We start from the raw sequence: 27,364 nt of genomic DNA, 5'->3' as shown, positions 1-27,364 counted from the left end.
CCGGCCCGGCCTCGCCTCAGGGCGGTGCCGCCGGCCCGGCCCCGGCTCCCCGCGGCTCCGCGGGGCGCCGCCTCCCGCGAACGCCGTTTTTTCTGGTAACGAGGATTCAGCAGCGCTCCGCAGCCCTCCTCTGCGGGTTTTGTTTGTATATTTGCTTGTTTCCCCCCGCGGCCCCCGTCCTCGCTGCGGAGCCCGTGCCGCGCGCGCCTACGCTGGGCAGTTGCATCTGGGCTGCAGGTGGCCGATGTGTTGCTGCGCAAATGGAATTAAAAGTCAGGCGAGTGTTTGAGTGAAAAGGTCAAAACTGTCTCCGTGGAAAGCTAAAGTGTATAGGACGGGGGTTTTATATTTACAGTGGAAAACTAACTCCTGAGCAGTTCAGTTTTTCTGTTGGTAACAGTTAAAATGACTTTGTGGGTTCAGAACCTGAATGTAGAGAAATTGAGCGGAGTTCAGTGGGTATTTGGTGGGTATTCAGACAGAGGATATTTGTGATTTTTTTCATAGCCAGCACCCAACTTCACCATGAAATCTAAAAACTGTAACGTTAAAAATTTTGCCTGTAGATCTGTTAGCATAATTCTTTCAGCTTGCTTTCTACAACTTATAAATCATGCGTGTTAATGACAATTACCAAAGAATGTTTTTCCGGTATATCCATGGTTGAGAGAAGGGTATGTACTCTACGTAGCACTAACATAAAAGTCTTCCGGTAATGAGAACTTCTCTCATGAGACTACGTTCAAACAGGAAATAGGCCTGTTAGAAAGGTATGTTTGCACTGAGAAATGACCAAGGCCCAGAAGGCCCCTTTGCATGTCTATGTACTTGTTTTCCTATACTTCTAGAGMATCTTGCACATAACTTTTGGAGGCCAATACTGAAAGCTTATCTGCCTGCTTCTTTGCGGGGTAGATGCAAATTGTGTGTTGAAAATAAATGCTGTTCTAGAGAAGTTACTATATGCTTTAAATTTGCTATAGTATGCTTAATATATTCTAATGTTTTGCTAGCATGTTAGATTTGCAGATGTTGAAAGACAGTAAYTGAGGCAGTGGAGAATTTGAAATTGGCTAGTACTTGGAAGTTTACCCCTTTGCTTCTCTTGCACATGTTAAAGTATTAAATACAAATTTAGAATACTTAGATGACTGCAGACACCCAGCTTCAGATGTTCTAGATGAAAGACAACAAGAAACAAGCAACACAAACTGAATAAAGTGAATTTCTTCTATTGTTCTGTTCTAGGCTTGTACATTTTGCCACTTTTCTAATGAATGCAAGTGTCTGAATGTTTTTATGAATGTTCAGATAGCTCATATCTGGGGTTGCTTATTAACTGAAATGTCCCCGGGCAGTTCCTTGAAGAATAGATATCATGTATCTGTTTCTATGGGTGGTCCATATCTGTTAAAGAAAATCCAGGCATTGTCTGAAAAAAATTGTAGTCWATTTATTTATTTATAATCCTTATTCTAGACCTTTTGTAATGCCTGATCCAGTGGTGTTGCTTTGTGTGTATGTGAGCGGGAACAGATAATTGGAGCAAAGATTTCTGCTGGAGGAACTTCTGTTTCCTCGGGGCAGTCAGTAACTGCGGTAACTGGGATTTTTAGCTGTTATAGGAAAAGTGTAGCAAGCCTCTTCAAAATTTTTCTGAGGTGCTTATTTTTCTGTTCTCCTGTCCAATCCCTGTATTTATTTGTGATCATAATAGCTGCCCTGCAGCTAGTTTGATGAGCAAGTCTGGAAGTGTCTTTAAGATGGTTGTGCTGAAGTACTCTCTGCATACCCTTTTCACGAGGTGTCACTTCCACACCACAATTCAGGTTCTTGAATCTGTCACCTCTGTTGTTTACCAGAACATATGGTTATATTTATACAGTCTTGTAGTGTGGATGATTGTTCTTCGAGAATAGGCATATAGAAATAAGTTTTTATTGGACAAAACTAACTTGACAACTTAGTCATCACTCAGTGCATCCTACTAGCAAGATAACTGTGTCGTAATTCTGTGTAGTGGTGTACAGGAAGTATAAAACAGCAAAGCAAACTTTCTTTGCTTCCCAAGCGTCTTCTAATATAGAGGAAAAGCTAGCAGGACCTGGAAATGGATTCTCCCATTAACAAGTACATTGGCAAATACCTCTTTATTCTTTGTTGTTCTTTTAGTTGTTCTGCACTAGCTGTCTGTCCATCTTAATCCTCTGCATTGACAAGTCTCAAATTGGGAAAGCACAGTTTGCCATGTATAAAACTTAGTGAATTATTTCTTAGAACAGAATGAAGCCTTGAGTTTGTTTATGTAGGAAAATAGCCTGGAATAGCCATTTCTTACTGCCTGGAAGAAATGCCTTACTCTGAGAGAAARTGTAGGCAAAGATGAGATGCCACCTACTGTTTATACAAAGCCTCAGACTTCTGGTGAACGTGCGCTAACGCAGTAGTCAACAGGACCAGTGTTAGGTGTCATACCTCAAGCTGGAAATTTGGAAGGGTCAGGTTAGTTCTTAAGAACTTTCTGATAAGAAAACCACCGTTGGACTGTTCAGCAGAGGTATTGTAAGATATTACAAAAGCATCATAAGAAACTTGTTGGAATTACTGTAATAGTGCCCATATGTCTCTTCAGTAATATTTCTTCTGGTTTTGTTAAATAAAGATAACTTTCAAATGTAAATACAGTGTTCATAAACAGTTATTTATGTATGATCTTGCACAGTGAAACTTAAAATTGTTGGCATTGTAGGACTTCCCTGGGGAAAAGCTTAGATTAGGCTCCATTAAGCATCTGGAACTGTTTCAGGGCTTTGATGGATGCAGGAATGCTGCTAAACTCTGCCTGCGGACCCCCCTTCGCCAGTTAAGGTTCATCGAGAGGCTGATTGGAAGAAGATGCTAAAGTAACACATGAGATTAAAGTGAACTCTGTGAACATGCTGGCCAAAACCAGCTCAGTTTGTTTTTCATGATGTCACTTCTATTTTAGAATCCAAGTTACGGAAACCATTTACAGTGGACTTTAATAAGACTGTAGTTTCCTGTGGGTAAGATATTTCCCAAGAGTTAAAGAAAGAATATTAGTCCTTTTGACTTTTACCATTAAAACGTTATGCATGTTAAAGGTAAGAAAGATACTTAGAAGAAAATTAGCTCTGCTCATAAAAAGGGTAAAGTATTTGTAAAGTTGAAATTATTAGTTTTTGTTTACTATTTTGCAGTAAGATGTGCCACAAATATTTTACAATCTAAATAACTTCACTGTTCCTTCCAAGATTTTGTACTTAATTAAATTATGCATGTATTTTTTTCTCCACACTACACTGTTACAGTGACTGATGGAAAGCAAATGAGAATGTCAGTTTAAAAAGTATGGTCTTAATGTGTTTAATAGGAAGTGAAGGGTTTTGTTTGATGAGACTATAGCGTCAGCTGGCCATTATGCCCTATTTGGGCAATGAGAATTCTTGACGCCTTTTTTAAAACCTGATTTTTAGAATGTTATATGTGCATGTTTTATATGCCTTATTTTTTTTTAATGTAGGGAATGATCTGAAAGTCATTGCCAAGCAATTCCTGTGTAATACAGATGTGCTAAGCAATGTTACAGTCATAACTTTTTAAAGGTGTCTCATGTTAAGTTTTCTATTGTATTTTAAAAATAGTTCAGTTCTGATTGATAATATTAGAAATTGGGTTCTTAACTCATTCTGTGGCCTCTTTTAAATTTACCATGCCCAAATGATTCTATTTTGTTGCTAAGGAGAAGACTCAGTTACAAAATTAGTGATATTTTTGCTATCCTTATTTATTTTTCACTTTTTTTTGCATGAGTATTCTAGTCTACTTACTAATCCAGCTGTTACAGCTAAATATATAGTGACTGGACTCCAGGTCCTCTCTGAATTTTGCAAATGGATGGAAAGACTGAAATTTCATCTTCRGAGAGTTGTACTGGCATTTCTGCTTTTTTAGAAGTTCAAGTCTTAGATGACCTAATTGTTTTTAACACTTCAAAACTCATCTTGTGATATGACATGCAAATAATGGTGCTATCAAGTCAGCCAAAACAGCATTTGAAGCAAATACGTTGATCCTATGATAAAGACAAGTGAGACCAAGGGCTGTGACCTGAACATTAATGTATTATAAAAGATGAGTAGTTTTTCCAGTGTAAAAGATATAAATGCAGTAAGTAAAAGGTAGTTATTTGCGGGTGACTGCATTTCTCAGCTGTTAATAGAAAGGAAGTGTAGCCTACCTGCATGCAAGGTATGGTTATGCAGGCATGTAGTAGTACTCTTCATCTGAGTAATGGGAGCATTATTCTGCAGTATGCTAACTATTCTGTTCCTTATAATTACCATTTAAAGCTGTAGCTTTTAGTATTTGAATGTAAATGGACATGCAGAAACATGGAAAATAACAGTATGTTGATTTAGGATTCAGACTGTGCAGCTTGGTCACGAACAATGCTGTGTAACTGGCTGCAGGAAATGTTTTATGATAGCGTGTAATGGTTTAAATTGTAAGGAAGGGGAAGACATTAAGGCTCTAGGAATCAGAAGTTTGCATGCAGATTGTRTGGCATCCACTGCAGCTATAATCTGATTGTTCTTCAGCTATTGTGCATCTCTAGAAACAGAAAGACCACAAGATTATGAAAACTGTAGCATGTGGTGTGATTACTTTTGGAACATTGCTTTGAAAAACATAGGTATGCTACTCTACTTTTTCTGTGTCTAGTAAATTCTGTTTCTGACCTTCTTGTCTGTGGCCTCTTGTTAAAGGTCAAAGCTCTTTCAACATGGTTGGCTTTAACCCAGGGTAAGCCAGACACTGTTCTCTTGACATAATTTAACATAAAATTGAGAATTCCTTTTTTTTTTTTTTAATTTTAGAGACCTTAACCTAAGCTTGGTAGTTTAGTTTTAGAATTATGTCCTATCAATGTCAACTGTGGTTTACAAATAAGTTCTAGTCTTAATATCATTAATATTTTTCATAAAGAAACATCCTGAAAGTAACTGAAATACATTGCTAACTCCACATTTAAACTTTTACCACATTTACCACATTTACTTTACAAGCAAACTTGATTGAATACTATGGATGGACCTTTGTATGCTCATGTCTGTTCAGTGTCTCTGAATTAAAATATCACAGTATATAACTATGACAGGCAGTATTCAAAGGGAGACCTTTCTGTCTGTAAACAACTGAGATCAAGGAATCCTGTAAGCAGGATCCTATGATATAACATGGCATGTAAATACAGCTTTCCTTTTTTTTTTTTTTTTTTTTTAAGAGGCAGTAACCTTAGGTTGATCTGTTTTCAAAGTATAGTTGAAGTATAGCCTAACTTCAGATATGAAGTAATGTGTAGTGTATATGATGTGAGCATCTGAACTGGACCTTTGGCTCCATGGAACAAATAATTTTTGCTGTATGCCTGACTTCTGTGTTGAGTATTTTTATTGGAACCAAGAAAAAGGTTAGAGAGGGTAATAAACCTGAAAGTGTGGGTCTAGCTTTTGCTCTGGAAATACATCATGGGCGCTCTTCCTCATTTGTAGAGGATCATTCAAGTTACCTTTTTCTTCGTGTGTTCAACTGGAAGCAAAATTTTGGCTGAGGAAAAGGTAAATCCAAGAATTTCTTACAGAAAAATGAGAGAAATGAATCTGTGTGCTTAAACGTTGTAGTCATAAACTGTGTGTTTTTCTAAATCAAATGCTCAAAACTTTTGACTATCAGAATCAAGGTTGCCTATGCTCTCTTTGTAAGCAAGAAGTACTACAGACTTAAGTCTTTTGAAGGACTCTGATTTTCTTCTAAATACAACACTTAGTGAGCAGCTATTCAGTCTGTTCTGTATTTTTGATGGTGAATTTTTGATTCTCTTCATCTTTGCCCTCTGTTGGTCAGCTGGGAAATAAAGAAGAATAGGGTAGGATTGAGTGGACCGCAGTTACTTAGGAAGTAAGTATGTTTCCTAGGCCTTCCATCAAGGTATTTTAATTTTCATCTGACAGAACAAAATGTGACTTCCATTGTAGTGATATAATTAACTCAGGAGGCAAACAGCCTTTATTTCCTCTGTAGTTATTACTGACTCATGTCCTTACTTATTACCTAGTTCACGTGTTTGTAGTGTAGTTCTCCTATACTGTATCTTTCTTAGTCAGTTTGTAAAATTGACCTTAAACAGCAGCAGCAACAATACATACAAAGGATCTTAACTGTTTGTTTGACTTCAGTATCTGTAAAAACTGATGGCAGTAAGCTGGGCTCAGAAATACTAGGTATAATTTTTTGTGGTTTCCCCTCAGTCTACCTTGCTCTGTGGGAACACCTTGGAATTCTGATTAAAGAAACTAGGCATTGGCATTAGTCTATAAAAATATATATAGCTTAACTTAACTAGTTTTTTTTTTTTTTTTTTAATTAATCGCAAAGGGCATGGCAGGACAGGATTCTTGCCAGTGAAGAAGCAAGGCATAGAGAGCTTTCTAGTACTCTTTTGATTGTAGAATAATAAATATAAATACTGGATGTAAAAGCTTTCCTTTTAGAAATGCATTTGGAAGTTGAAGACACTTATAACTGGGACATTTACCTGAACTGTGCCTATTTCTTCTAAAAACTTTCTGTAGATCTGATTAAGAAAAAGATTTGGGTTTTGGAGTGTTGGAGCAACTTCCTACTGCCCAAGTCATGACACTCCCATTTCGAAAGGACTTGGACAAATACAAAGATCTTGATGAGGATGAAATTCTTGGCAAACTGTCAGATGAAGAATTGAAACAACTGGAAACTGTTTTGGATGATCTTGACCCTGAGGTAGGTATTAGCCAAGAGAAGTTCTGTTTTTTGTTATGTTTAGAAACCAGTCTGATGTAACTTGAGCCTTTTTTTTTTTTGCTTGAATTCGGCTTGTAGTTGGTATACTTTTGTACAGAGTTTTCTCCTAATCTGCTAATGATATTGCTCAAAAAAATATATGTGTATGTGATGTCTCAAGTGGTTATTTCCTTTTGCAACATGAATGCGACTGCAGTAGAGGAAAACAGCGAAGCGGACTGTCAGGAGAAGCTCTTTGGGAATTATTTATAAATGAAAAATTATTGTTAGCGACATTCTTGAAAAGAAAGTTTATTTAGAAAGACCGGTTTAACTTTCCTGTTTCCAGTGTTGTATGGTAAACAACCCTTTTGTATCCCCTTCTTATTTTGTTGCTTCTACTGTTGCAGTTTGAGGGGAGGGAGGTATTAAAGTCTTCTAGGTTTCTGGTCCCATATCTCATAGCCTACATCTGCTCCTGTTCTCTTCCTGACTTTGCAAAGAGGAGGCAAATACTCTGTTCCTAAACAATTATGTCAACATAGGGTATTGCATAATTAATATTTTAGCTTTCTGTTATGAAGAGCTGAGTTATATCCTCCACTGATATTACAGCTAAATTCTGAGTTTTCATCTTCTGATATTTTCACCTTCTGAATCTTTCTCTGCCCTTGCTTTAATAGGACCAGGTTAAGGTTAAGCTTGATATTCAATGATCACTGTAAAAATTTTATGGTCACCTATTTTGTTGCATGGCAAGATATTCCTGATGCTAATTGGCTTTGGCTTTATAGATATTTTAACCAAAGAGAACTGGCAAAAGCGGTTGGTCATTTTTTATGACAGTCTGTAATTCCTCATGTTCTGTTCTTTTGGTATGCATATCCTTCCCCCCCACCCCGATTTTCATCCCCCCAAACTGAAACAGGATTATAGTAGCAAAAAACCTTGAGTTACCCTCAAAAGTAGAAATACATCTCTGTGTTGCTAACTGAATGAGAATAGAATAGGCAATTGTCCTCAAGACATGGAAACATATGGACATTAGTGGTGGAAGAAGCAGCCTTCTTACTGTATGTCTTAACTGTAAACAGGTGAGTTTTATTTACTCCTTCCCATCTAAACAGTTCATTCTGGAAAAGAAATGCAAAGTAACTAGCAAGTCTAGTGCTGGGAGCTGTTGTGCTTAAGAAAGAATTGCTTCAGTTCTGCTGAGAGTGCAGTATACTCTAAATCACTGGTATCTGAAGAATAGATACCCCCCCAAAAAAAGTTGTCAAGGAATTCAAGATTGCCTAAAAAGTATGATGTATTGGGTTTGAACCTCAGGGAGGGGGGAATTGATCTAAACAGGTGTTCACTAAAACTGTTTAAAGCTGCATTTGTTTGCTCCATTTTGTTTTGTAGAATGCACTTCTGCCTGCAGGCTTCCGACAGAAAGACCAGACTGCTAAAAAGGCTTCAGGTCCTTTTGACAGGGAACGACTCCTTGCATATTTGGAGAAGCAGGCTCTTGAGCACAAAGACAGGGAAGATTATGTGCCTTTTACAAGAGAAAAGAAAGGTAATAACACCCTTCTCTCTGTAGGTGGTTATGAAATATGTGAAGTGGACCAGCCAGAACTCCTCTGAACCAAAGTTTATTGAAGGAGTGGCAGCTCTAATGCTTTTTAGCTGGTGGCATTTCCCAATGAGTGCTGCTGTGCAGAGGCAGACTACTTCCTGTTCAAGTGCGTTGTGGTGCTGGGTTTGGTGCACATTTGCACATACTGTGGGAAGGAAATAAGACTGAAAGACTTTATCAAAGGTTGCAAAGTTCTGATGGGGACTGTATCCCCAATGTAAGAGCTGCCTGATTAGTATCAATAATAACAGATGCTCTTGTGTCTGTGGCTTTTGCTCTGGGCTGCTGAGGACAAACAGTAGCATTTGTAATACTATGTTGAATTTAAAATATAGCAGTAGAATGATTTACCATGGTAGATACCAAATAATCAAAGATGCTGCAGGTCAGTAAGGCCAGGTAAGTGGTCTATGCAGTCATGTTGTCTTTCTAATATCTTTGCTGAAAGGTTTTAATAAGATTGCATCATTATTATTAGTTAATAATTACAAATAATTACATAATTAACACTGCAAGAAGCTTTGAAATCTGGCAATGGTTTGTGGTACAAAAAGCTTGGAAAAGTTGACCTAATAGAGTGGACACATTACTAAGGTCTGCTATTTTAAATCTTTGTTTTGGATTTTAGTCTTCTCCCTGACCCCTGAATTCTTATATTGCATTTTCCAGTGCCTGATCTAGTTTCTAAAAGAATGCTGTGTATAACCCCCCCCAAACAACAACAAAAACACCCCCCCCATGCTTTTAAACAAGATTTAAGGCCTTAAGTCACATTCTGTTCCAATTAAGTGTTGAACCATACAGTAAACCATTGTTGCCTGAGAAATAATTCAGGCCAAGACATCCATGAAACCAACTTTCTCATGAAATGCCATTTAGAAAAATATGGTATCTTCAACAAAACTAGTTTTGTCTCAATCTCTTTACATAAAGATGTAATAAGAATTTTGCAAGACACTTGCAAGAGAAGGATCTTTTATCTAAATGGTGAAGCTAGACTTAAGCTTGGGGTTCTGTTGCTCTGAAGTGTATTCCATACATCTGAGCAAATCACATAGGCTCCTCATGTCTCTTTGGACAGCAACATATGAGAATTATCATGCTTAATGTGGGACAAAAGCACATCTAACCTTTATAATGTACTTTGTGCTGTGGAGTGCAAGGAATTAGCAAAATATTATATAAACTAAGCTTTGTATTTCAATGTTTTGTGCTCTTCTAATCATGCCATTTTCCTTCAGACTCTCCATCTGCATTCTTACTAAAATAAGCTTGTTCTATGTAGATTTGCTTTTCATATAGTGTTTTCAGCTTTAACAATTTTTTTCCTGCTATTTCAGCCAGAAGGTATTGTCAGGCTAAAATTGTAGTCACCTGTCTAGAGCTTTTTGGGATTGACCTGCACAGTTGGCTTGTGTTGATCTAAATTACTGTTTGCTTTTTTTGCAGCAGAATTTGGGATGTTGTATTCTCTGTTTGCTTTTCAAACAATCACTGGTCTTTAAAGGAAAATGTATATTATGTGCTGTGAAATGAAGTTAAGATCTTGTAGGAGCTTTGAAGAAACAACTTGTCGAACTGACATTCTCCATACAAGAGCACTGGAACAAAATAACATGTTCTACTAGCCTTAATGTAAAACAGTTTTCTAACTCACTGCTACATGTTCTGTAAACAGATAACAAAAAATAGTACAGGCTCTGCAGTGTGACACTGGGGAAGTTGCTTGTCAGTTGAATTTAAAAAATCGGTGTTAATTTGTACTCAGAAGTGAGTTGATGAACCTCGGTCTGTCTCATAGTAAGAATTAGTGATTGATGAATTGTGGGTTTTATGTTCTGGATTGATGAAATCTCTTCACTGAGCGTAAGACATATAGAATATGCCAAGTATTGCTCTTTGTTCTTATTCTTGGAGTCACTGCTAATAGGAGATTGTATTCAGTTGTCCTCAGGTGACACTGGATTCCTTTTCCGCAAATAGAATACTGCAAAATTGATTTTAGACTGTGTTCTGCTCTGCCAGCAAGCAGCCAGCTTGAATGAGCGCTGGATTGTGCTTTCATGGGTGTAAGAATAGTACTAACAATATAGAAGCATGTGTATATGCTAAATGATTTGACTTTTGCAAGACTTTCAATCTTATCTTAGATATTATCATTCTATATGTAATGTCTAGTACCTTTCAGTAGACATGATCCAGCTTTTCTGGCTTTTGAACAGCGCAGTCGTGTGTGATTCAGAACTCAGTTCATTTTATTGCAAGGAAGGCCTGTTTTAGAATTAACCCCAAGATGTGCATCATTTAATGTAGTAGCTAAAGGCATAAAAGATCAGAATATATAATTATTACAGAAACTACTATGTAAACATCTCTGAAATTTGCCTCTTTATATTGTATTGTTTGAAATTTGTAGTATCCTTCTTGGCTTAAAAATAACCAGAATATCATGTTTCTTCATGTGATCAAATCCCTGATATTTGGAAATGTTCCACTTCAGGGCCAAGAAAGCTATTTGTCTTATGGACTGTACAGATGTGTACGTTGTGGTTTTTTTTTTTTTTTTTTTAACTTGCAATAGTAAGGGGGGGGGGAATCCCAAACCTGTCTTGGAAACAGGCCTTGAGTTTAGATCATTGTCTCCTAAGACACAGAGGTCTTATTCTTTAAAGTATTTGTTCATTACCTGGAAGTGGGGAGCAGGGAGAGACAGCTGCTTTCGTGTATGAGTTGTAAATCTCTGAACTCTGGGCTAGGGTGAGATAAAACTAGTAAATGAGAGATTATATAAACATGGGTGTTACCTGTTTTATAACAAAAACTGCTACTGACCCAGCTGACGTGACTGGAGTTGGCTGTAGTTAACACTGCTGGAGGGAAGCAGCCTTTAACATTTTTGCTTTAGTAAAGGCTGCAGTGTTGGCTTGAAGTCTATGATGTTAAGTGTGCTAACTGATGTTTATGTTTGTTTGGATGAAGAAATTGCTATATACTTTATCCTTCTGCTTTTTTATTTTTATTAACTTATTTTAAGATTCAAACAAGTATGAACTCTTTTCAGAAGCAAACTTTTAGAAACTGAGGTTCCTAACCTGTGAATTTAAGAATTGCTGAAGTTGACAATAGAAAAAGTAGTTTTTATTTGTAGGGGCTGTGTGGTGAACCAGACCGGTAACTGCTCCAAGTTGAAGCTAACCTGGTATAATAAATACATTGTTTAAAAGTTGCTTTTAATTGAGATCAGTTGCTTTCACCCACTTCCTGCCTGCTGCMCAAATGCTTGTGGTAGGGTAGGGCACAGCACAGGAGTCGGTAGCTGAATGGATTTGAAAGGAGGAAAAGGGTGGTGAGGTTTGGTTGTGTGGTGGTTTTTTTTAATTGTTCACAGAGATAAGCCTGAAGCGTTAGTGTAACTAAAGCATTAATGGTGAAATGAAGATGGATGAGTGGATTACTTCTTGGACTTCTTTCTAAAATGAACAGAAGAGGCTTAGAAGAAGCAAAGTTAAAATTGTGTGAGGAAAGATCCCACAATACTGCTAAAAGCAGATTCCTGTGCTGCCTTTTAGATGTTGACACTGTACTGTAACATATGCACTGAAAAGTATCTCCAAACATGCACTCCAAGACTGCCTTTGAATGTGTTCTGCACTCTGAAAATATGAGAACTCTTGATTTAAGTAACTCAAAGTAATCACAGAAGGTGATAGGGTTTTCTTGGAGGACGGAAGAGCACAGGTAGAAAATATCTCCAATATCAAAAAATGCCTTTTAACACGTTTTTAGGAAGTATGCTTTCTTAAGGTGCTATATAGGCACTTGTTGCTACAAATCTATACCCAATTTACTTTTGCGTGCTTTCTTGCATAGGATAAATCCTTACTTCATCTTGAACATGGATGAGAAAACTTATCAACAATAAGTAAAATTCTTTTGGAAACTGTGTGCACAGATGATCTCAGAATAGACAAAATTTGATTATAATTCATGTTCTTTTATGTCTATACAAGTGTAGGACTTTTTTTTGACAAGACTGGTTATAAAAATGCATGACTGAGATACTCTTTAAGTTCTTAAGGTATGCAGGGTTTTGTGGATTTCTGGAAAGAAATCATGTAGTTCATAGAAGAAGCCAACTTTAAGGAAAAAAAAGTGTGTGAAATACACCGATGTTGCAGATCAGGACAATATGAATAAAGGCTCAGATGCTCAGACCTCACTGTTACCTTCTCTTCTCCCTCCTCGTAGTCTGAAATCCTCACTTTGCTTGATAGTTGTATTACTGAGGGAAAAACAATGGAAATATAGACAGTGAAAGGCATTAGATTGTGTGTGTCTGTTCTGAGTGTTTCAGAGGTTAATGAAAACCTGGTCAAACAAATTCTCTCATCTCTTCTGTAAATTACAATTTAAGATGAAAGTTATTCTTGCCCCTTTAAGTGATACTGGCAAAATAAAATTTGGGTACTGTAACCAAAGTACTGTATCAATTATATCAAAGTAATCTTGTATGTTTTTCACCCAGGCCTTCCACTTATGAAGGTCTTCTGTTAATCTTGAATCACCACAAACAGTTTATTTTGCACTGTCCATCAAAATGGTGGTATCTGTGGTAATGCATTTCAGCTGGTTTCAGCTACTGTTTGTAAGTCAGAACAGTTACATAAGGAGATTTAGTTTCTGGTTCTAAATATGGATAATGACCATTTATACAACTTTCCAAAGTGATAGCAACCCAAGAACAAAAATACTGTGTTGCTAGCAACAAATCTTTGTCGTCATACTGTGTTGTTAAGGAGAAAAAATTGATATGCTTCTATCTAATTGTGCTAACAGTAATACATAATTTCCTTTAAAATGAAAATGGTCCACAAACTATTGTAATCTAAGATGGAAATTTGGGGGGAGAGAGAAAAGGTGGATGGATTTTTGTTATGTTTTTGCTGTAGAACCTGGAATGTATTTTCAGATGCTGGTTTCCAGAAATGTTGAAACCAAAATCCTGATTTGTCTGAATTTCCCAGAATTAAAACTGAAACATGCCTATAAAGTTTCTTGTCACTAGGAGGTATTTAAGAATGCTAAACTTAGTCTTAGTCCAAACATGTAACAAGATACACTTGTATCCAACATGAAGGAAATTTCTTAGGCTTCTGGCTTGTGACCAGCTAGTCTGATTCTGGTATGTGATGGCTACTGTCATCGGGTAATTGGAATGAGCTGGAATGATTCATTTGTATGTGCATCTGAATGTCCTTAGAGAGGAATATGGAAGATGGGTTGCTGAATTACCACTGAGACTTTATAGGAAGATTATTGACACTTCCTACCTTGGAAGATAGTTAAAGAAAGTTGGAACCAATTTCCCACAGTTCTCTATCTTCTAACAGCTAAGGCAAAGAAGCTGAGTGCTAATGTTGACTGATACATCAGGTGTTTTACAGACATACCAACAGCCAAGATCTACTGTGTTTTAATTTGGTCTAGTAAATTGCATCTTATTAACGTCATTAGACCTGTGTGTGTGCATGCGCATATATATACACGTACATATATGTGTATGTATGTATTAAAAATGTAGTATTTCTCTCAATCTTTCTCTCATTTTTCTCAATCTTTAACTACATGCAAAAAGTTCGAATAACTTAAAATTAGATTAACGATTTTCTAGTTGCATGAATCACTTATCTCAAAGGGATTTAGTTCTGTCAAACAGTACCAAAGCTTTCTGTATACCATGTTAATTTGCCCTGGAACTAAGCATATGTTGCCTCTTGTCAATTTTATGCTGCTGTAGACTTTTTTGTTCTGATAAGCTTGCCCTAAATCATTCAATCTGAACTGTTTCAAGAATAACTGTTAGAGTAACTCTCTCATTTTCTGGTTCTTACGCTAACTTTTCAGCAGAAATTATGCTACCTTTCCAGACTTCTATTTATAATGCATGTCCCCTAAAATAACTTTTCCCATTATCTGTCTGTAATAGCTAAAAGGTTGTTGCAGAATGTGATATTACTACTGCTCTTTTTTTCCCCTCATTGAATCTTGTGTGACCTTTCTATAGGTCAAGTATCTTCTATGGCTTTCTACAGTTTAGAAAATAGCCTCTTTGGCAATTTGTGTTAGAATACGAATCTAGTATCTTGTTTTCTGCTACTCACAAACTTTGGTTTTCTTAAACAGGTCAGACATCCCTTTTTTTTTCTTTAAAATTCAGTTAACATCCAAAATCAGAAGTAGAAGGTATGCTGTAAAATTGCAGTGAATATTCTGGTCCATATTTTTAGATGATTCTTGGATATCCCACTTATCTGACATATTCAAATTACAGCTCTGCCTGGGTGCCTTTCTCCATTGATGCAGTTAAGCCTATCAGTCATTGTTTTCTAGCAATACTGAATTTTCTTTACAGGCGCGTTTTCTAGGGTGTTTAAAATTTATAATGTAGGCTTGTATAATGCTTTCTAATACTTCAAAGAAACAAATAAGATTTCAGGAGTCTATATCCTGACTCCAAGTCTGGAATTTTAAGTAACATGGGACTCCTGTTTATGCCCTTTTCTCATCTCTGACTTTCAAGGACAAACAGAAGAAACCTCATTGCTTTATGTTGTTCCTGCTGCTCTTGTTCTCCAGATTTACTAAACGTATCATGTATTCCATAAGTATAGGAAAGTTTAAGGATAAATAGTTATATAATACAAAGTAATATCAGACTTTTCATTTTCCTTTACTCCAGGGAAAATATTTATCCCCAAACAAAAGCCTGTACAGTCTTATACAGAAGAAAAAATATCTCTTGATCCAGAATTGGAGGAAGCCTTGACAAGTGCCACAGACACAGAATTATGTGACCTTGCAGGTTAGCTTTTTAAAATGTGAATGGGCGGGTGCATATTCAGACAAGAATGATCTTATAATTAATGTTATGATATATTTGTCATCTGAARCTTGACTATATGAAGTTGTAGTTGTGGTAGAAACTAGATCATGTTATGTGCCAATTCACTCGTAGCACATCGTTGTGGATTTGTGCTAGCTTTTAGCAGGCCAAAATAATTAACCTGCTGATAGGTTTTGAGTCTGAAAATCAAATGTCTTAAGTTCATCCTTCAGACTGAGGGGTTTTTRTTATGTGTACGCTACTGCTTTTTCTTACCTGCAAGAATGTGTTGCTATGTGCTTTGTAGAACTGGACTCCTGAAGTTTCAATCAAGAGTTTTGTGCATTATAATATCATGACTGATTTGCACTTATAACTATGATGCCTGAACCTGGTGAGGTTGACAGCCTTTCTAGGTGGAAGGCAACTAAAAAGTCTGTATTTAATGAAATTTATTTCTACTTTTAAGTTATTAAGAGATTAAATGGATTATTTTACTGATGATCTGGTGTTTTACACCGATCTGTTGTTTTTTTAAAGGAACTCTGCTTCTGAGCTGAATTGGCCAGGAACAGTAGATTGTTCTGTCTTTTTTTTTTTCCAGCTATACTGGGAATGTCCAACTTGATAACAAACAATCAGTTCTGTGATGTAGTAGGAAGCAGTAATGGGGTTGGCAAAGACAACTTCTCAAGTAAGTATTTATGCAAGTGCTAAATAAATGAGTTCTTTGTACTGCACATAGTCGTTACTATAGCATTAATTACTTTCTGTTGTACTAGCGTTCTTGATAGTGTTCAGTTTTGAATTGGAAACATGCATGTCTATAACATTACTGGTTGAGTTATGGCAAGGGTGGACGTAAAATACCTTTATCTATACTAAAATCTATTCTGCAGTTAATCCACTTTGGGGTAAAAGTGAGTGTAAGCCCATTTGTGTGTGTGTTTGTAATTCTATTCCTGTGTGCTTTCTGAAAAGAACTGGTGCGCGAGAAAAGCAGAATGAGGCTGTGAAGGCCTTTGGAAAAGAATTGAACTTTATGAAAATATGGTCAGGAGAGGATGGTATGTTTTTGAGTGGGGGAGATGTAAAGACTGATCAAATGATGTTTAAATACAGTTAATATTTAGTGTGTGTATTACTTGCTATGCAAATACATGTGACCTGTTTGATTTCAATTGTGTGTCTTACTTTTCAGATATAGTAAAAGGTGAAAAAATGTTGCCTGTTTTTGATGAACCACCAAATCCCACAAATGTGGAGGAGACATTGCAAAGGATTAAAGATAACGATTCCCATCTTGTTGAAGTTAATCTAAATAATATTAAGGTAGTTACCTTAAGTCTACAATAAATATGCTGCCTTTTCTCAGTAAAAGATGCTTTAAGTTGTGAAATTCTGTAAGACAGTCTGATAACAGAAAGGCTGCCATACTTAAAGTAAGCCTAAATGTTGCAATGTGTGCAATCTCAAATCAGAAACCTGAAAGTAAACTGATAAGCCATTTTGGTATCTTTTGCCAAATGTGTATTTAAAATGTCTCGGAACTTCATCATAGAGTTAACTATTTCTTTGAGTCCTTTGTTCTTTATGGATGAATATATTCTCAGTTACAGCTATTGCAAACAAAGTCATACTTGTACCTAACATCCTTTTGATTCTTGTACAAAAGAGCTGTCAGCAATTAAGGGCATTTCTGCTCATAAATGTAACAGTTGTGGTTTTTAAACACACCTAAAACTTTTATTTATTTACATGAATGAAAACAGCACTACAACATTTTGACTTACAATGTAAAGAACAAAATGTTAACCCAGGCTATTTACTGCTCACACTAAAGGTAGAAAATACAATTTGTGGTTTAAGAATATTGTACAGTAGAGAGAAATACCAGCCAAAATAAATGCCTAAAAAGGTAACAGAAGTACACTAATATAATAAATTGAGAAATTTGCTATCCTAATTAATGTAATTATCTAACATTATTCCTTTTACACTTGGTTGCTACTAAATGGCCAGAATTTTCAAACTGTGAATTGGCATAGTCTGGAAATATTTTTAGTAGGACACAAAGGATGACATTCTGTTGCTTTCATCACTTTAAATCTTTTTTGTTATATTGATGAGAAAAAGGACTAATTCTTGAATTGTGTGAGATTAATTTGATATTGATAGTTAGAATGTTAGTTTGCGTAAATTCTGCTTTTCAGTAACAGTTCCAAGTCAGCTAGAAAGCATTTTTAACACTTCTATTGTGGCCATGATGTATGTATAGTAGAGGTGACTTTGTTTTATAGAATTGGTGGCTTTAACAGCTGTTGAGTCTTACATACAGCTCTGCCTCATATCTGGGCCTTTACTGTGAGACTGTTTGAGACCAATGATAGTTAATATTATAGTGTATTTAGCTGTAAAAAGAATAAGATAATGGGACATGTTGAAGGGGGGAAAATAAACATAATAATAAATATCTCAAGAATGTAAAATGCTGTTTTTAATTCAAGAACATCCCAATTCCAACACTGAAAGAGTTTGCAAAAGCCTTAGAAACCAACACACATGTGAAGACTTTTAGCCTTGCAGCCACCCGAAGTAATGATCCTGTTGCTGTTGTAAGTGAGATGGATTTTTTTGCTAATGTGTTTAAGTGGGGAACAAGGGAAGTTAGTCTGGAAAGAAACTGGTAAGGGCTGGAACTGAATCCTGTTTAAATATTTGGGGATGAAAATGGTTAATTTCTGTTAGATCATAAAGTACGTTTTCTGTTTTTAACAAACATTTGTTGTATCACAGTTGTTAAATACTTACTAGTTCACAAATGTGCAGCAAGGCATAAGATGTATGAGATGAATGAGAATTGATTTGATTTTCTTCAACCCCTTTCTGATTTTTCACCTAAAGTCATTTTGCTAACCTCCTTCCTGTTCTTCTTCCTTCCTAATGGTTTACCAATGTTCATTCCATGAGTCAGTAGTATGTTCAAAACTTACATAAGAATCACACTTGAGAATTGAAAAACTCATAATATTTTTCAACTAACTGTAGTTTAATTGTAAAATATGTATTTCTCTGATCTCCCTGCTACCAGAGATTGGCCCAAAGCAATGGTATATTAAGCATGATATTAGTGAAGGGTATCTAGATTGAAATAAGTTTGAAACATTCTATTAAATGAACATTTGAAAGCTATGTTCTGGGTCAATTAAAACATTCCTTTTCAGTAGAACTGAAACATTTTGTAATAAAGTGTAGAGGTCTTTTTTTCCGCATTTTAAGTTAATACAAAAAAAAAATTAAAGGTTATGGTTATGAAATTAAAGGTTATGATAGTAAGCATCAGGAATTACCTGCTCTTATTTTATCAGAAATAAGATCAGGTATTTGCCATTTCCATTAAAGTACTTTTTAAGTACATATTAGTATTGCTTTTTAAGGCTTTGAATTTTACTACTTAACCAAATCAGCAGACAGAAGCGTTCTGAAAGTCAAATCTCCTGTTTACAAATTAACCATATCTAATTCTCCTTTCAGTTGTCTAAACCCCCTTTTTTGTCCTTTTACCACTTAGCAGCTTGCATTACTCATTGTATGCTCTGAAGGCCTACAAAATGGAATTAGTCCAATATGCTAATTTCAGACAATTTATATTCTGTGTATGTTTTTAGCTTGTAACAGAGTAAGACAGGCCTTTTCTTGACCATGTACTTTTAAACAGGGGGATGCAGATAAAGCCTAATTGAACATTCACTTCAGTCTCAAATAATAAGTGCACACTTAATCATAAATGCATAGTGTAACTCTACATGTTGCTCCTACTGAACTAGTTAGTGCAAATAGTTATCACTGTCTGTCCCACGGTTTGATGTAATGTAGCACAATTTAAAGTTTTAATGATGCTTTCTTGCATTCCAAGGCTCTTGCAGATATGTTGAAGGTAAACACAAAGTTAAAAAGTTTAAACATAGAATCAAATTTCATCACTGGAGTTGGAATTTTGGCACTGGTCGATGCACTGAAAGACAATGAAACATTAATGGAGATCAAAATCGATAACCAGGTAAGTGAGGTGGGGGTAAAATCAGTATTTGTGCACTGTCTACCCTAATTGACTGCATATTTTCAGATGGTAGCTTGTGATAAACTTTCCAAAATATTTTGCTTTTAAATACTGTAACCCCGTGCATAATCRTCTTTAAGGGTCTCATAAGCATCCAGTTGAAGCTGATTCCTGGTCACTTCTGTGCTTGCTGGTGCTTTAAGTGGACAAGCAAGTGTTACGAGCTTATGCTTTCCAGTTTAATACTTGCTGACTAATAGGATGAAAGTATTCTGATATTTTTTTGTGAGGAGTGAATAAACCTAATTTCTAATGTCTTATATCCTTTATTATAATAGAGGCAGCAGTTGGGAACAATTGCAGAAGTGGAAATTGCCAAGATGCTTGAAGAAAACACCAAGATCCTTAAATTTGGATACCAGTTCACACAGCAGGGACCTCGAGCCAGGGCAGCTGCAGCTATCACAAAAAATAATGATTTGGGTAAGACCCGTGACTATTAAATGAATGTGGCACAGGTTCTACAGGTGATTTTGTTCTGCATTTCTGACATAATAATGATAACAAAATGTGAGTAAATATGTTTCAGATTTCTTCTGTGCTTTACTCCTATTCTTCTGTTTGCTGCGTGGTGTTCTTTTATTTTGTTATGGGGTGTTCAGTGTATGAGTTTTGGACTTTTTAGTATAGTCTAGAACAAGGAAGAACACTTGAATTACAGGTAAGTTGTGGCAAAAGGGAGGTCGTTTCARTCGTTCAGTTTTGATTCAGATAAAATTCATTGCTCCTTAAAAGCACTACTAGAAATTATTAGTGTGAGATGCTCTCCTCCCTGCACATACACGCAGTCTTATTTGGAATGCAGAGACTGAATTGTCTGTCATCTGCAGTGGTTGGGACTGGGTTGCCTGTTCCCTTAGAGTTCTGTTAACGCACAGTTATCTTCCCTGCCTCTATGGTAAAGGTAGCTGCTAGCAGTGACATCTTAACTGGCTGCAAAAAACTTTGCTGGAGCTTAACTAAATGGGACAGCAGAAAATTGGTTAATAATATCACATGTGAACAGAAATCATTTAGATAATAATGTGAAATATTTGAAGCTTTTTACTATAACCAGATAATATGGTCAATCTATTTAAATAGAATTACTTTTTAAAACTCCGCTTAATTAAACTTCTTGGCTTTAGACGCTTTGTAACATTGTAAGGATTTCACATCTTTTTGGTGTGAAAATGGACCAGGGAGTTTAGTARTAGTAGTCCTGGAATAGATGAGAGCGAATGACATGGGAAGTTGGAGTCTGATTTGAAGATCTGCTTCCCTCTGAGTAAAGTTCAAAGTGGAAAAGAACAGCTCTGAAAGAGAAGGGGGAGAGTAATAGCTAAGATCATAGAGGGAGAAGGAAGGCACAGAGACTCTATGTAACTGTTTCTCAAAATAGATTTCAAAATTTTTTTTTATGTCATAACGTTTCAAGTGTCTTTCTCCTGTCATTAAGGCTTCTCTTTTTGCAAACTCTCATTTTAGCATTTGACTGTTGGAAATCTATGTTTCTACTGATATCTTGCCTTTTTTCCTTGCTTTCTTAGTCTGGAGTATGCAAGTAAAAATTTCTGCAAATGCCTTTTCATCTCTCCAACCCTGAAGCTACAGAGACAGGTTACTCTGATACCCAGTTGGGTATTGAGCACTGAAAACTGAGATGTTTAAAATCTCACCTCTCTGTCTTTGTACGTTTCTTTAAAAAAAAAAAAAAAGTCTACCTCTTTCTACCTTGTTCACACTGTGTTGTATTACTTCCCTGTTCTCGTTTGTCTGAAACTGTGTACAAATTGGTTTTAACTGCATGATTGGAGAAGTCTAAAGTTAGAATCTTTTCCATCCATTCTTGCAATTTGGTGAAAATAGGTATGAATAACTTGTCACTGAAGAAAACAATTTGGATTAAAATGGAGATTAAAAAGTCTATGGGTTTCTCTCAAAATAAGTAATACATGGGCTTTATAGAGAGTCAAGCTTCAGTGTTTTAAATATGAGACTTAAAGCATTAATTGAAAACCGTTTATCCTACTCAGATTATATTTTACACTATTTAAAGCATTTCTTGACAGGGAGGGAAAAACAAAACTGCTTTCCCTCTGTTTCCCTAGGAAACATAATTTGCTATGGAAAAAGAAAGTATCAATCAAAAATGCTACAAATACTGAGCAAAACTCCAGTCATTCAGTGAATCTTGCATATTTTTAACTGAGCAGCATGTGAGCTTTAGTGATTTTATTCAAAAATTTTTGTTGCTCTTGCAGTTTCTGACAATTGAATAATTTTTATTAATAAATGGAATGCTTTTAGGCTATTGAATATAACATCCTGAGTTTTTTTGCTAAATGTGTAAGTCTTAAGGTATACTGTGAAACTCTTGTATTGTTTCTTTTGAAGTCATGTAAACTTAATTCTCCACCACTAGAAACTGACAATATAAAATCGTGTAGCTTGTTAAATCTGCTAACCAAATGTAAAATGATTGTCATGAATAACAATAAGCATTGCCAAAGCATAAATTTAAATGATGGATAATACTAAGTGTTAATAATCTTAAGTTGAACTAAGTGAAATTAAGACACAAGTGGGGAACCACTAACATGGTTCCCTTAACTACTGATGTTGTAGAAGTGCTTAAAGTAGTTTCAGTGATTTTAAAAAATAGTAAAATCCTCTTTTCTCTCCTATCACAGTTCGCAAGAGAAGGGTTGAAGGAGACAACTAGTAAATCTTGTTGCTGCCAGAACTGTGTTGAGACTTCAAGGGTCTTCGAGGCACACTCATTCACTGTGGGCTTTGGCAATCTTGGACTTCATTTACCTGGGTTAGAAGGGAAAAGACTGGAAACCCCACTCCTTTTAAAGCAAAGCTATATTAATACTCTGTGTGGTATGCATCACGTTTTTCAGACTGAGACAGAGTAACTGCACCAGTCTCTGTAATGTAGTTTTTTAAAAAAACTTTTTTGTATTTCAAGACCTCTGCTGTGCTTTCCACTAAAAATATAAACACAAATCAATGGAGTAATTGTCTGTAGTCAAAGAATGGGACATTCAAGATCACTGGGCAGATAACCCAATTTAAATGTTTGCTGGAAAATCTAGGCGTGCTTATTTACGTGGAGGGATGTGTATATTCTTAAGAACAATACTTTAGTGATAAGGGATTCTTCACACAACAATTGGACTCATTATGTAGAGCTACTCAGCCTTGTTCATATGCACTGAAGAGAAGTCTTTCACAACTATCTTATTTGTAGTTCTGCTCTTTTGATTCATTCTTGATACTGTGATTAAGTTTAAAAGACACCCCTTTAAAAAGCAAACAAAACATAAATTGGTTAAGGACCTCTTGTCCCAAGAGATTTGTGAGGGACTAATAAAAATTAAAGTAGGAGCCTTGCAAACATGACAGTATTTCTATTGCACCTAAATCTTTAGTCATTTCTAAAGTCACAAAACTGTATCTTGCTCTGTATCTAAACTGGACATGTTTTTAGACTGAGTTCATATGTTCATCATCACTGTTTAGTTTATATTCTTTGTTTAAAAATCCTTATCTAAATAGATAAATAGTATCAATTTCTTTAGAAGTAGTGGACATGCATTTGTTAAAGTCTGCATAATTATGTATTGGAAAAGCAGCCTTAACTGTAAAACTAGTGTCCTAAGTAAGTGGCAGATGGAAAAATCCTTTTTTAACCTGTTGCATTAAACTATTATCCTTCATATAAATCTATCAGTTTTTATAAAACAGTAAAGTAACACTTTTAAGAAAGGATCTTTCTATTCTACTTCATGTCTCGATGTTGAAACACTACATAAGACATGCAGAAATTAACCAATATGCAGTGTCAAATCTATATCGCATAGTACTTACTAAAATATTTAAAAAGTTCTGTATCTAAGCAAACTAATATGGCAACAAGAATCACTTCAATTTCTGTACACAATCACAGTGGACTTCTTTGATATAACATGAAATGTAGAGGCTATTTGATGTAAGTTTATTTGGATTGTACTGTACTAGATTGCTCAATGTTTTAACGAGATCATAAATTCAGAAACGTTCTGAAGAACTGCTCAGCTATATTTATAGCAACAGAATTCAACTGACTTCATCAAAGAATCATAATACAGTGAGCATTTTACGTATAGAAAATGTCAAGGACTGAAATTTTTGCATTAGGTTGTATGTTTATACTATAAAAATTCAATAGAGCAATTCTCTCTCACTGTGCCCATGTTGTATTCTGCTGCAAATCATGTTTTAGATCTTTAAAGACAGACTTTATTCTGGAGGTGACTTCCAATTTTATTGCAACTGTACAGAGAATTTTAAATTATAGTACCTTCAATGAAGATGTAAATAACTGGTTTATAATTATAGAAGGACATTTCTTTTCTTGTTTCAGAATTGGCCTTTTATTAACTAATTCCAAATAAATGTGGGCTCTGAAAAGCAAGCTGGAATTAATTCTATTAAAACCAAAGACTTTACATACTATAAATTTGAAGCAACTAGAATGATCTGATGAATAACAATAGAAAGGGCTTCTTTTATTTCTGGCTTATATAAATTTTCAAGGACTTTTTTTAGATGCAGTTTTGAATTTTAACTTCTTATAGCATGCATACACTCACAAGCTAAGTGGACTAAGTGGGTGGTTTTTGTGCTTTTTTTTTTTCTTTTTTGTTCTGTTTTTACAAATAGTGCTGTATAAATATGGCCAAAACATGTCATGTGCAGAGTTGTCTAAAGCTGTGCTTGGTGTTTTATCTACTAGGCACCATAATCATTTTGTGTCAAAAAGCAGGCTGTAATATCTTCCTTCATCTGTTGAAGGGCTACACGTTCATGAAATCTGTTCACATACTGTGTTTCTATGATGATTTATTGTGTCATTATCTAACAAGATTATGCAGTTATCTCCTACCTGAAGATGAAGGAGAAAAATGAAAGTCTGGATTATGGAAACGGTAGCCAAAATCTCTTCTTTATTTTACTTTTAAAATCAAGTTTATCTGCTTAATGGTCTATACTCCAATCAAAGTCAGAGGCTTTTAAGTTGCAATTCTCAGGTGTCCTGTCACAGATGGTAGTAATGGAACTCTTTTAATTGGCTTAGCTGTGTAGGTAGCAGCTAAATATTTGACTGCTTGTTGGCACTTCCAGGATAGAAATCTGACAGACTGACCATAGAAAATTGGCTTTTTCAGTCAGAAGGGTCTGGCCCTCTGAATTATTGAAGGACATTTGGCATGGTGCATGGAGAAGTTACGACAATTATTTTTGTGCCTATGATGTACACCCATTTTGGAATAAATGAAGGAATTCAGTCTTTAGCCAGGAATCATAAACAGTCTCAACAAGCAAAGTGAATATTCTGATTTAATGGTTTCAAGTGTAGTGAGATCTTGTGTATGATTTCATTTCTGAGTGCAGAAGTGGTATCACTTTAATAGCCAGCTACCATAAACACAAGGTCCATTTTCCAGAAAAGATGGTGTGTGTTTTTTATTTTTTTAGATTATTTTCCAGGCTTAATGCAGGAGTCAAATGACTACACATTATTAATTATGTTGGGTTTCACTCTTTAAGCATGAAAACAAATTATATTCCAAAAGAATTATCTATTTACTGTTGTGTTTTAAAGAAATAGCCTCATTCTCTCTACAGCTTAATACTGTTTGTAAGCTACAAACGAGCAAGTGTTCAATTTAAATTTCCRTTGAGGAAATATGAATTGAGTGTTTTAGCATATTGGCACTATATGCTGTCAGATTGTAAAACAGTAAAATTTTTGAATGATTAAAGTTCTGTATTGTTCTGTTTTTTTAATAGTACATGAACTTGCACAAAGTTAACCCATGCATATCTGTCAAACTTTTTTTTCCCCCCCCCAGTGGGAAAGTGGATTACCAAATGATTCTTGTGGAAGTAAAGGGCTACTGACCTGGAATTTGATTTTCATGTAGCATCTGACAAAAGAATGTGTAAAAGTCCATAAAAAGACTGAGAGCATATTGTCAATCTAATTCAAATCGTACAAGCAAGTAAACGAGAAATGGGGTGAGATTTTAGGCTGCTTTGTACAGCCTTAGGTAGTAAGACAGTTCATGAGTTGTTTGCTATTTTCTACCCATTCCCCACAAGAGCTTTGCTAGTTGGCTGAAATGCTTGTAAATAGGCTTGCCTAAGGAGAGGTCCCTGGGAAGCTCCCTGCCTCAACAGCCACTGCCCCTCTCCACGTAACGCACTTGCCAGCACCGCTGCTCCCTTAGAGACGGTTGAGACTGGGACTGTGGTAGGAAACAGGTATCTAACCTCGTAGTCCTTGCGGATGTAATCTCTGTGGCGCTGAAACAAGAAAAGTGTTTGTGGAGCAAGTCTGTGCCATTCACTAGACCTAACTTTGCTTCCTCCCGAAAGATTTCTACTAAAATGTGTTAAATCTGTTTCCTCCTTCAATTCCCAGCTCTTGCTGCAGGAAAATACAAATTTTACTACAACAGCTCAGTGTTTTCTTTGAAAACAAGTCTTAAATACTTGTGCACCCTTCTCTGAGTTTTGAACTGTCTTATTTCAACCAAATTTGACAGTGTGTAGGCATAGAGGGAAAGAAAAATAATTCTTTCACAGATATAAGTAGATAAGAGTCCTCCAAGTGTCTCATTTAAAAGTGYGTACTAAACCAAATTCTTGTAAATGCCTCAAAAATCGTTATRTTGTGCTCATGTCCCCTCTAATGTCAGTGTCAATCAAACAGGAGCCAAGTCTATAATAACATGGTCTGGAGGATCATTAACATTTTGGGGAGAGAATACTTGCAAAGTAATATCAGCTAGTCAGCTGATGGGTTGGATACCTACAGAAAGTTGAACCCATAAATCTTATTTTTGTTTTGCTGCCAAATTTCACAAAGATTGCCATGCGAATTGACTTGCTTATTCCAGGCTGCTTTTGCTTCTATAGGCTTTAGATTATGAAAGTGTTGTATAAAAACTACTAAAACATGCATTTCATCTTTTGTGCTGTAGTTCTCACTTTTCTCAGAGCAGGGGGATTATTTGAAGATGAAAAGCCTTTCCGAAGGCTGGCATGTAAAGGAAGTGCAGAGCCACGGAGGACAGGGTGCCTTCCAACCACTCTAACAAAATGCTGTATTGCTGGGAGCAAGAGAGGAGAAGAAATAGCAGAATTCTGCAAAATTGTAGTGCTGGGGGATAATCACTGGAAGTCCTTCTTGGCYGTGTGTGCTATGACGATGTGCAAAATCAGTCATAAACAGTACTGAGCTGTGGGAGACTAGGGAATGTGGTCCCATGGGAATTATTTTTCTCAGCTCCTAAGGTCATATTCCTCTTATAACTTCTTTATTATCAGTATATGGAGTGGGGGAAATGTCAGTTTTAAATCCACAGCATGCTTAAAGTGTGAGTGACAGCTCTTCCCTCATTTGACTGACGGTGACTGAGGGTGACAGAGCACTGGAAGAGGTTGCCCAGAGAGGTGGTGGAGTCTCCTTCTCTGGAGATATTCAAAACACGCCTGGACGCGATCCTGTGCAACGTGCTCTAGGTGACCCTGCTTGAGCAGGGGGGTTGGACTAGATGATCTCCAGAGGTCCCTTCCAACCTCTGCGATTCTGTGTGTAAATATGACCGGTGTAAATACGACGGCTCTACCAGCAAAGCGAATTTACCTTTAGAAGGTAGATTCAACCGTTCAAGCGAGCTCTCTGCCCCGAAGCCAAGGGCAGGCAGCGGCTGCCGCGGCGGGGCCTGCTCGCACGCGGGGAGGGGAGGGGACGCGCCGCGCCGCTCTGCTCCGTAGCCCGGGGCGGCCGCGGGCCCCGCCTTTCTCCACCGGTCGCTCTCCGTCTTGTTCACACGCCCGCAGCACGGCCGGGGGC

At 36.4% G+C, this 27,364-nt stretch overlaps 1 protein-coding gene across 2 annotated transcripts; it reads left to right on the top strand.

Moving 5' to 3' along the window:
• Nucleotides 1-85: 85 nt before the first annotated feature.
• On the top strand, nt 86-25,265 carry LOC112963446 (tropomodulin-3). Of its 2 annotated transcripts, XM_026060496.1 has the most exons (10): nt 88-277; nt 6,657-6,843; nt 8,251-8,407; nt 15,207-15,329; nt 15,955-16,044; nt 16,552-16,682; nt 17,858-17,965; nt 19,267-19,410; nt 19,749-19,893; nt 22,143-25,265. In XM_026060496.1, the coding sequence occupies exons 2-10, from the start codon at nt 6,718-6,720 to the stop codon at nt 22,172-22,174; spliced, it is 1,056 nt and encodes a 351-aa protein (XP_025916281.1). In that variant the 5' UTR covers nt 88-277; nt 6,657-6,717; the 3' UTR covers nt 22,175-25,265. The 2 variants fall into 2 exon arrangements, with proteins under 2 accessions (XP_025916282.1, XP_025916281.1); XM_026060497.1 differs by lacking the exon at nt 15,207-15,329 and having other exon boundaries at nt 86-277.
• The last annotated feature ends 2,099 nt before the right edge of the window (nt 25,266-27,364 follow it).

This window comes from Apteryx rowi, unplaced genomic scaffold, assembly GCF_003343035.1.
Source record: "Apteryx rowi isolate R43461 unplaced genomic scaffold, aptRow1 scaffold_17, whole genome shotgun sequence".
Taxonomy (NCBI): domain Eukaryota; kingdom Metazoa; phylum Chordata; class Aves; order Apterygiformes; family Apterygidae; genus Apteryx; species Apteryx rowi.
Note: the sequence above shows the minus strand (reverse complement) of the source record. Positions and strands in the feature narration are given on the sequence as shown.

Coding starts and splice junctions, on each gene's coding strand:
- LOC112963446 (XM_026060496.1), top strand. CDS start 6,718: ATGACACTCCCATTTCGAAAGGACTTGGACAAATACAAAGATCTTGAT. Junction 15,330..15,954: donor AGAATTATGTGACCTTGCAG/GTTAGCTTTTTA, acceptor TTTTTTTTCCAG/CTATACTGGGAATGTCCAAC. Junction 17,966..19,266: donor GTAATGATCCTGTTGCTGTT/GTAAGTGAGATG, acceptor TTGCATTCCAAG/GCTCTTGCAGATATGTTGAA.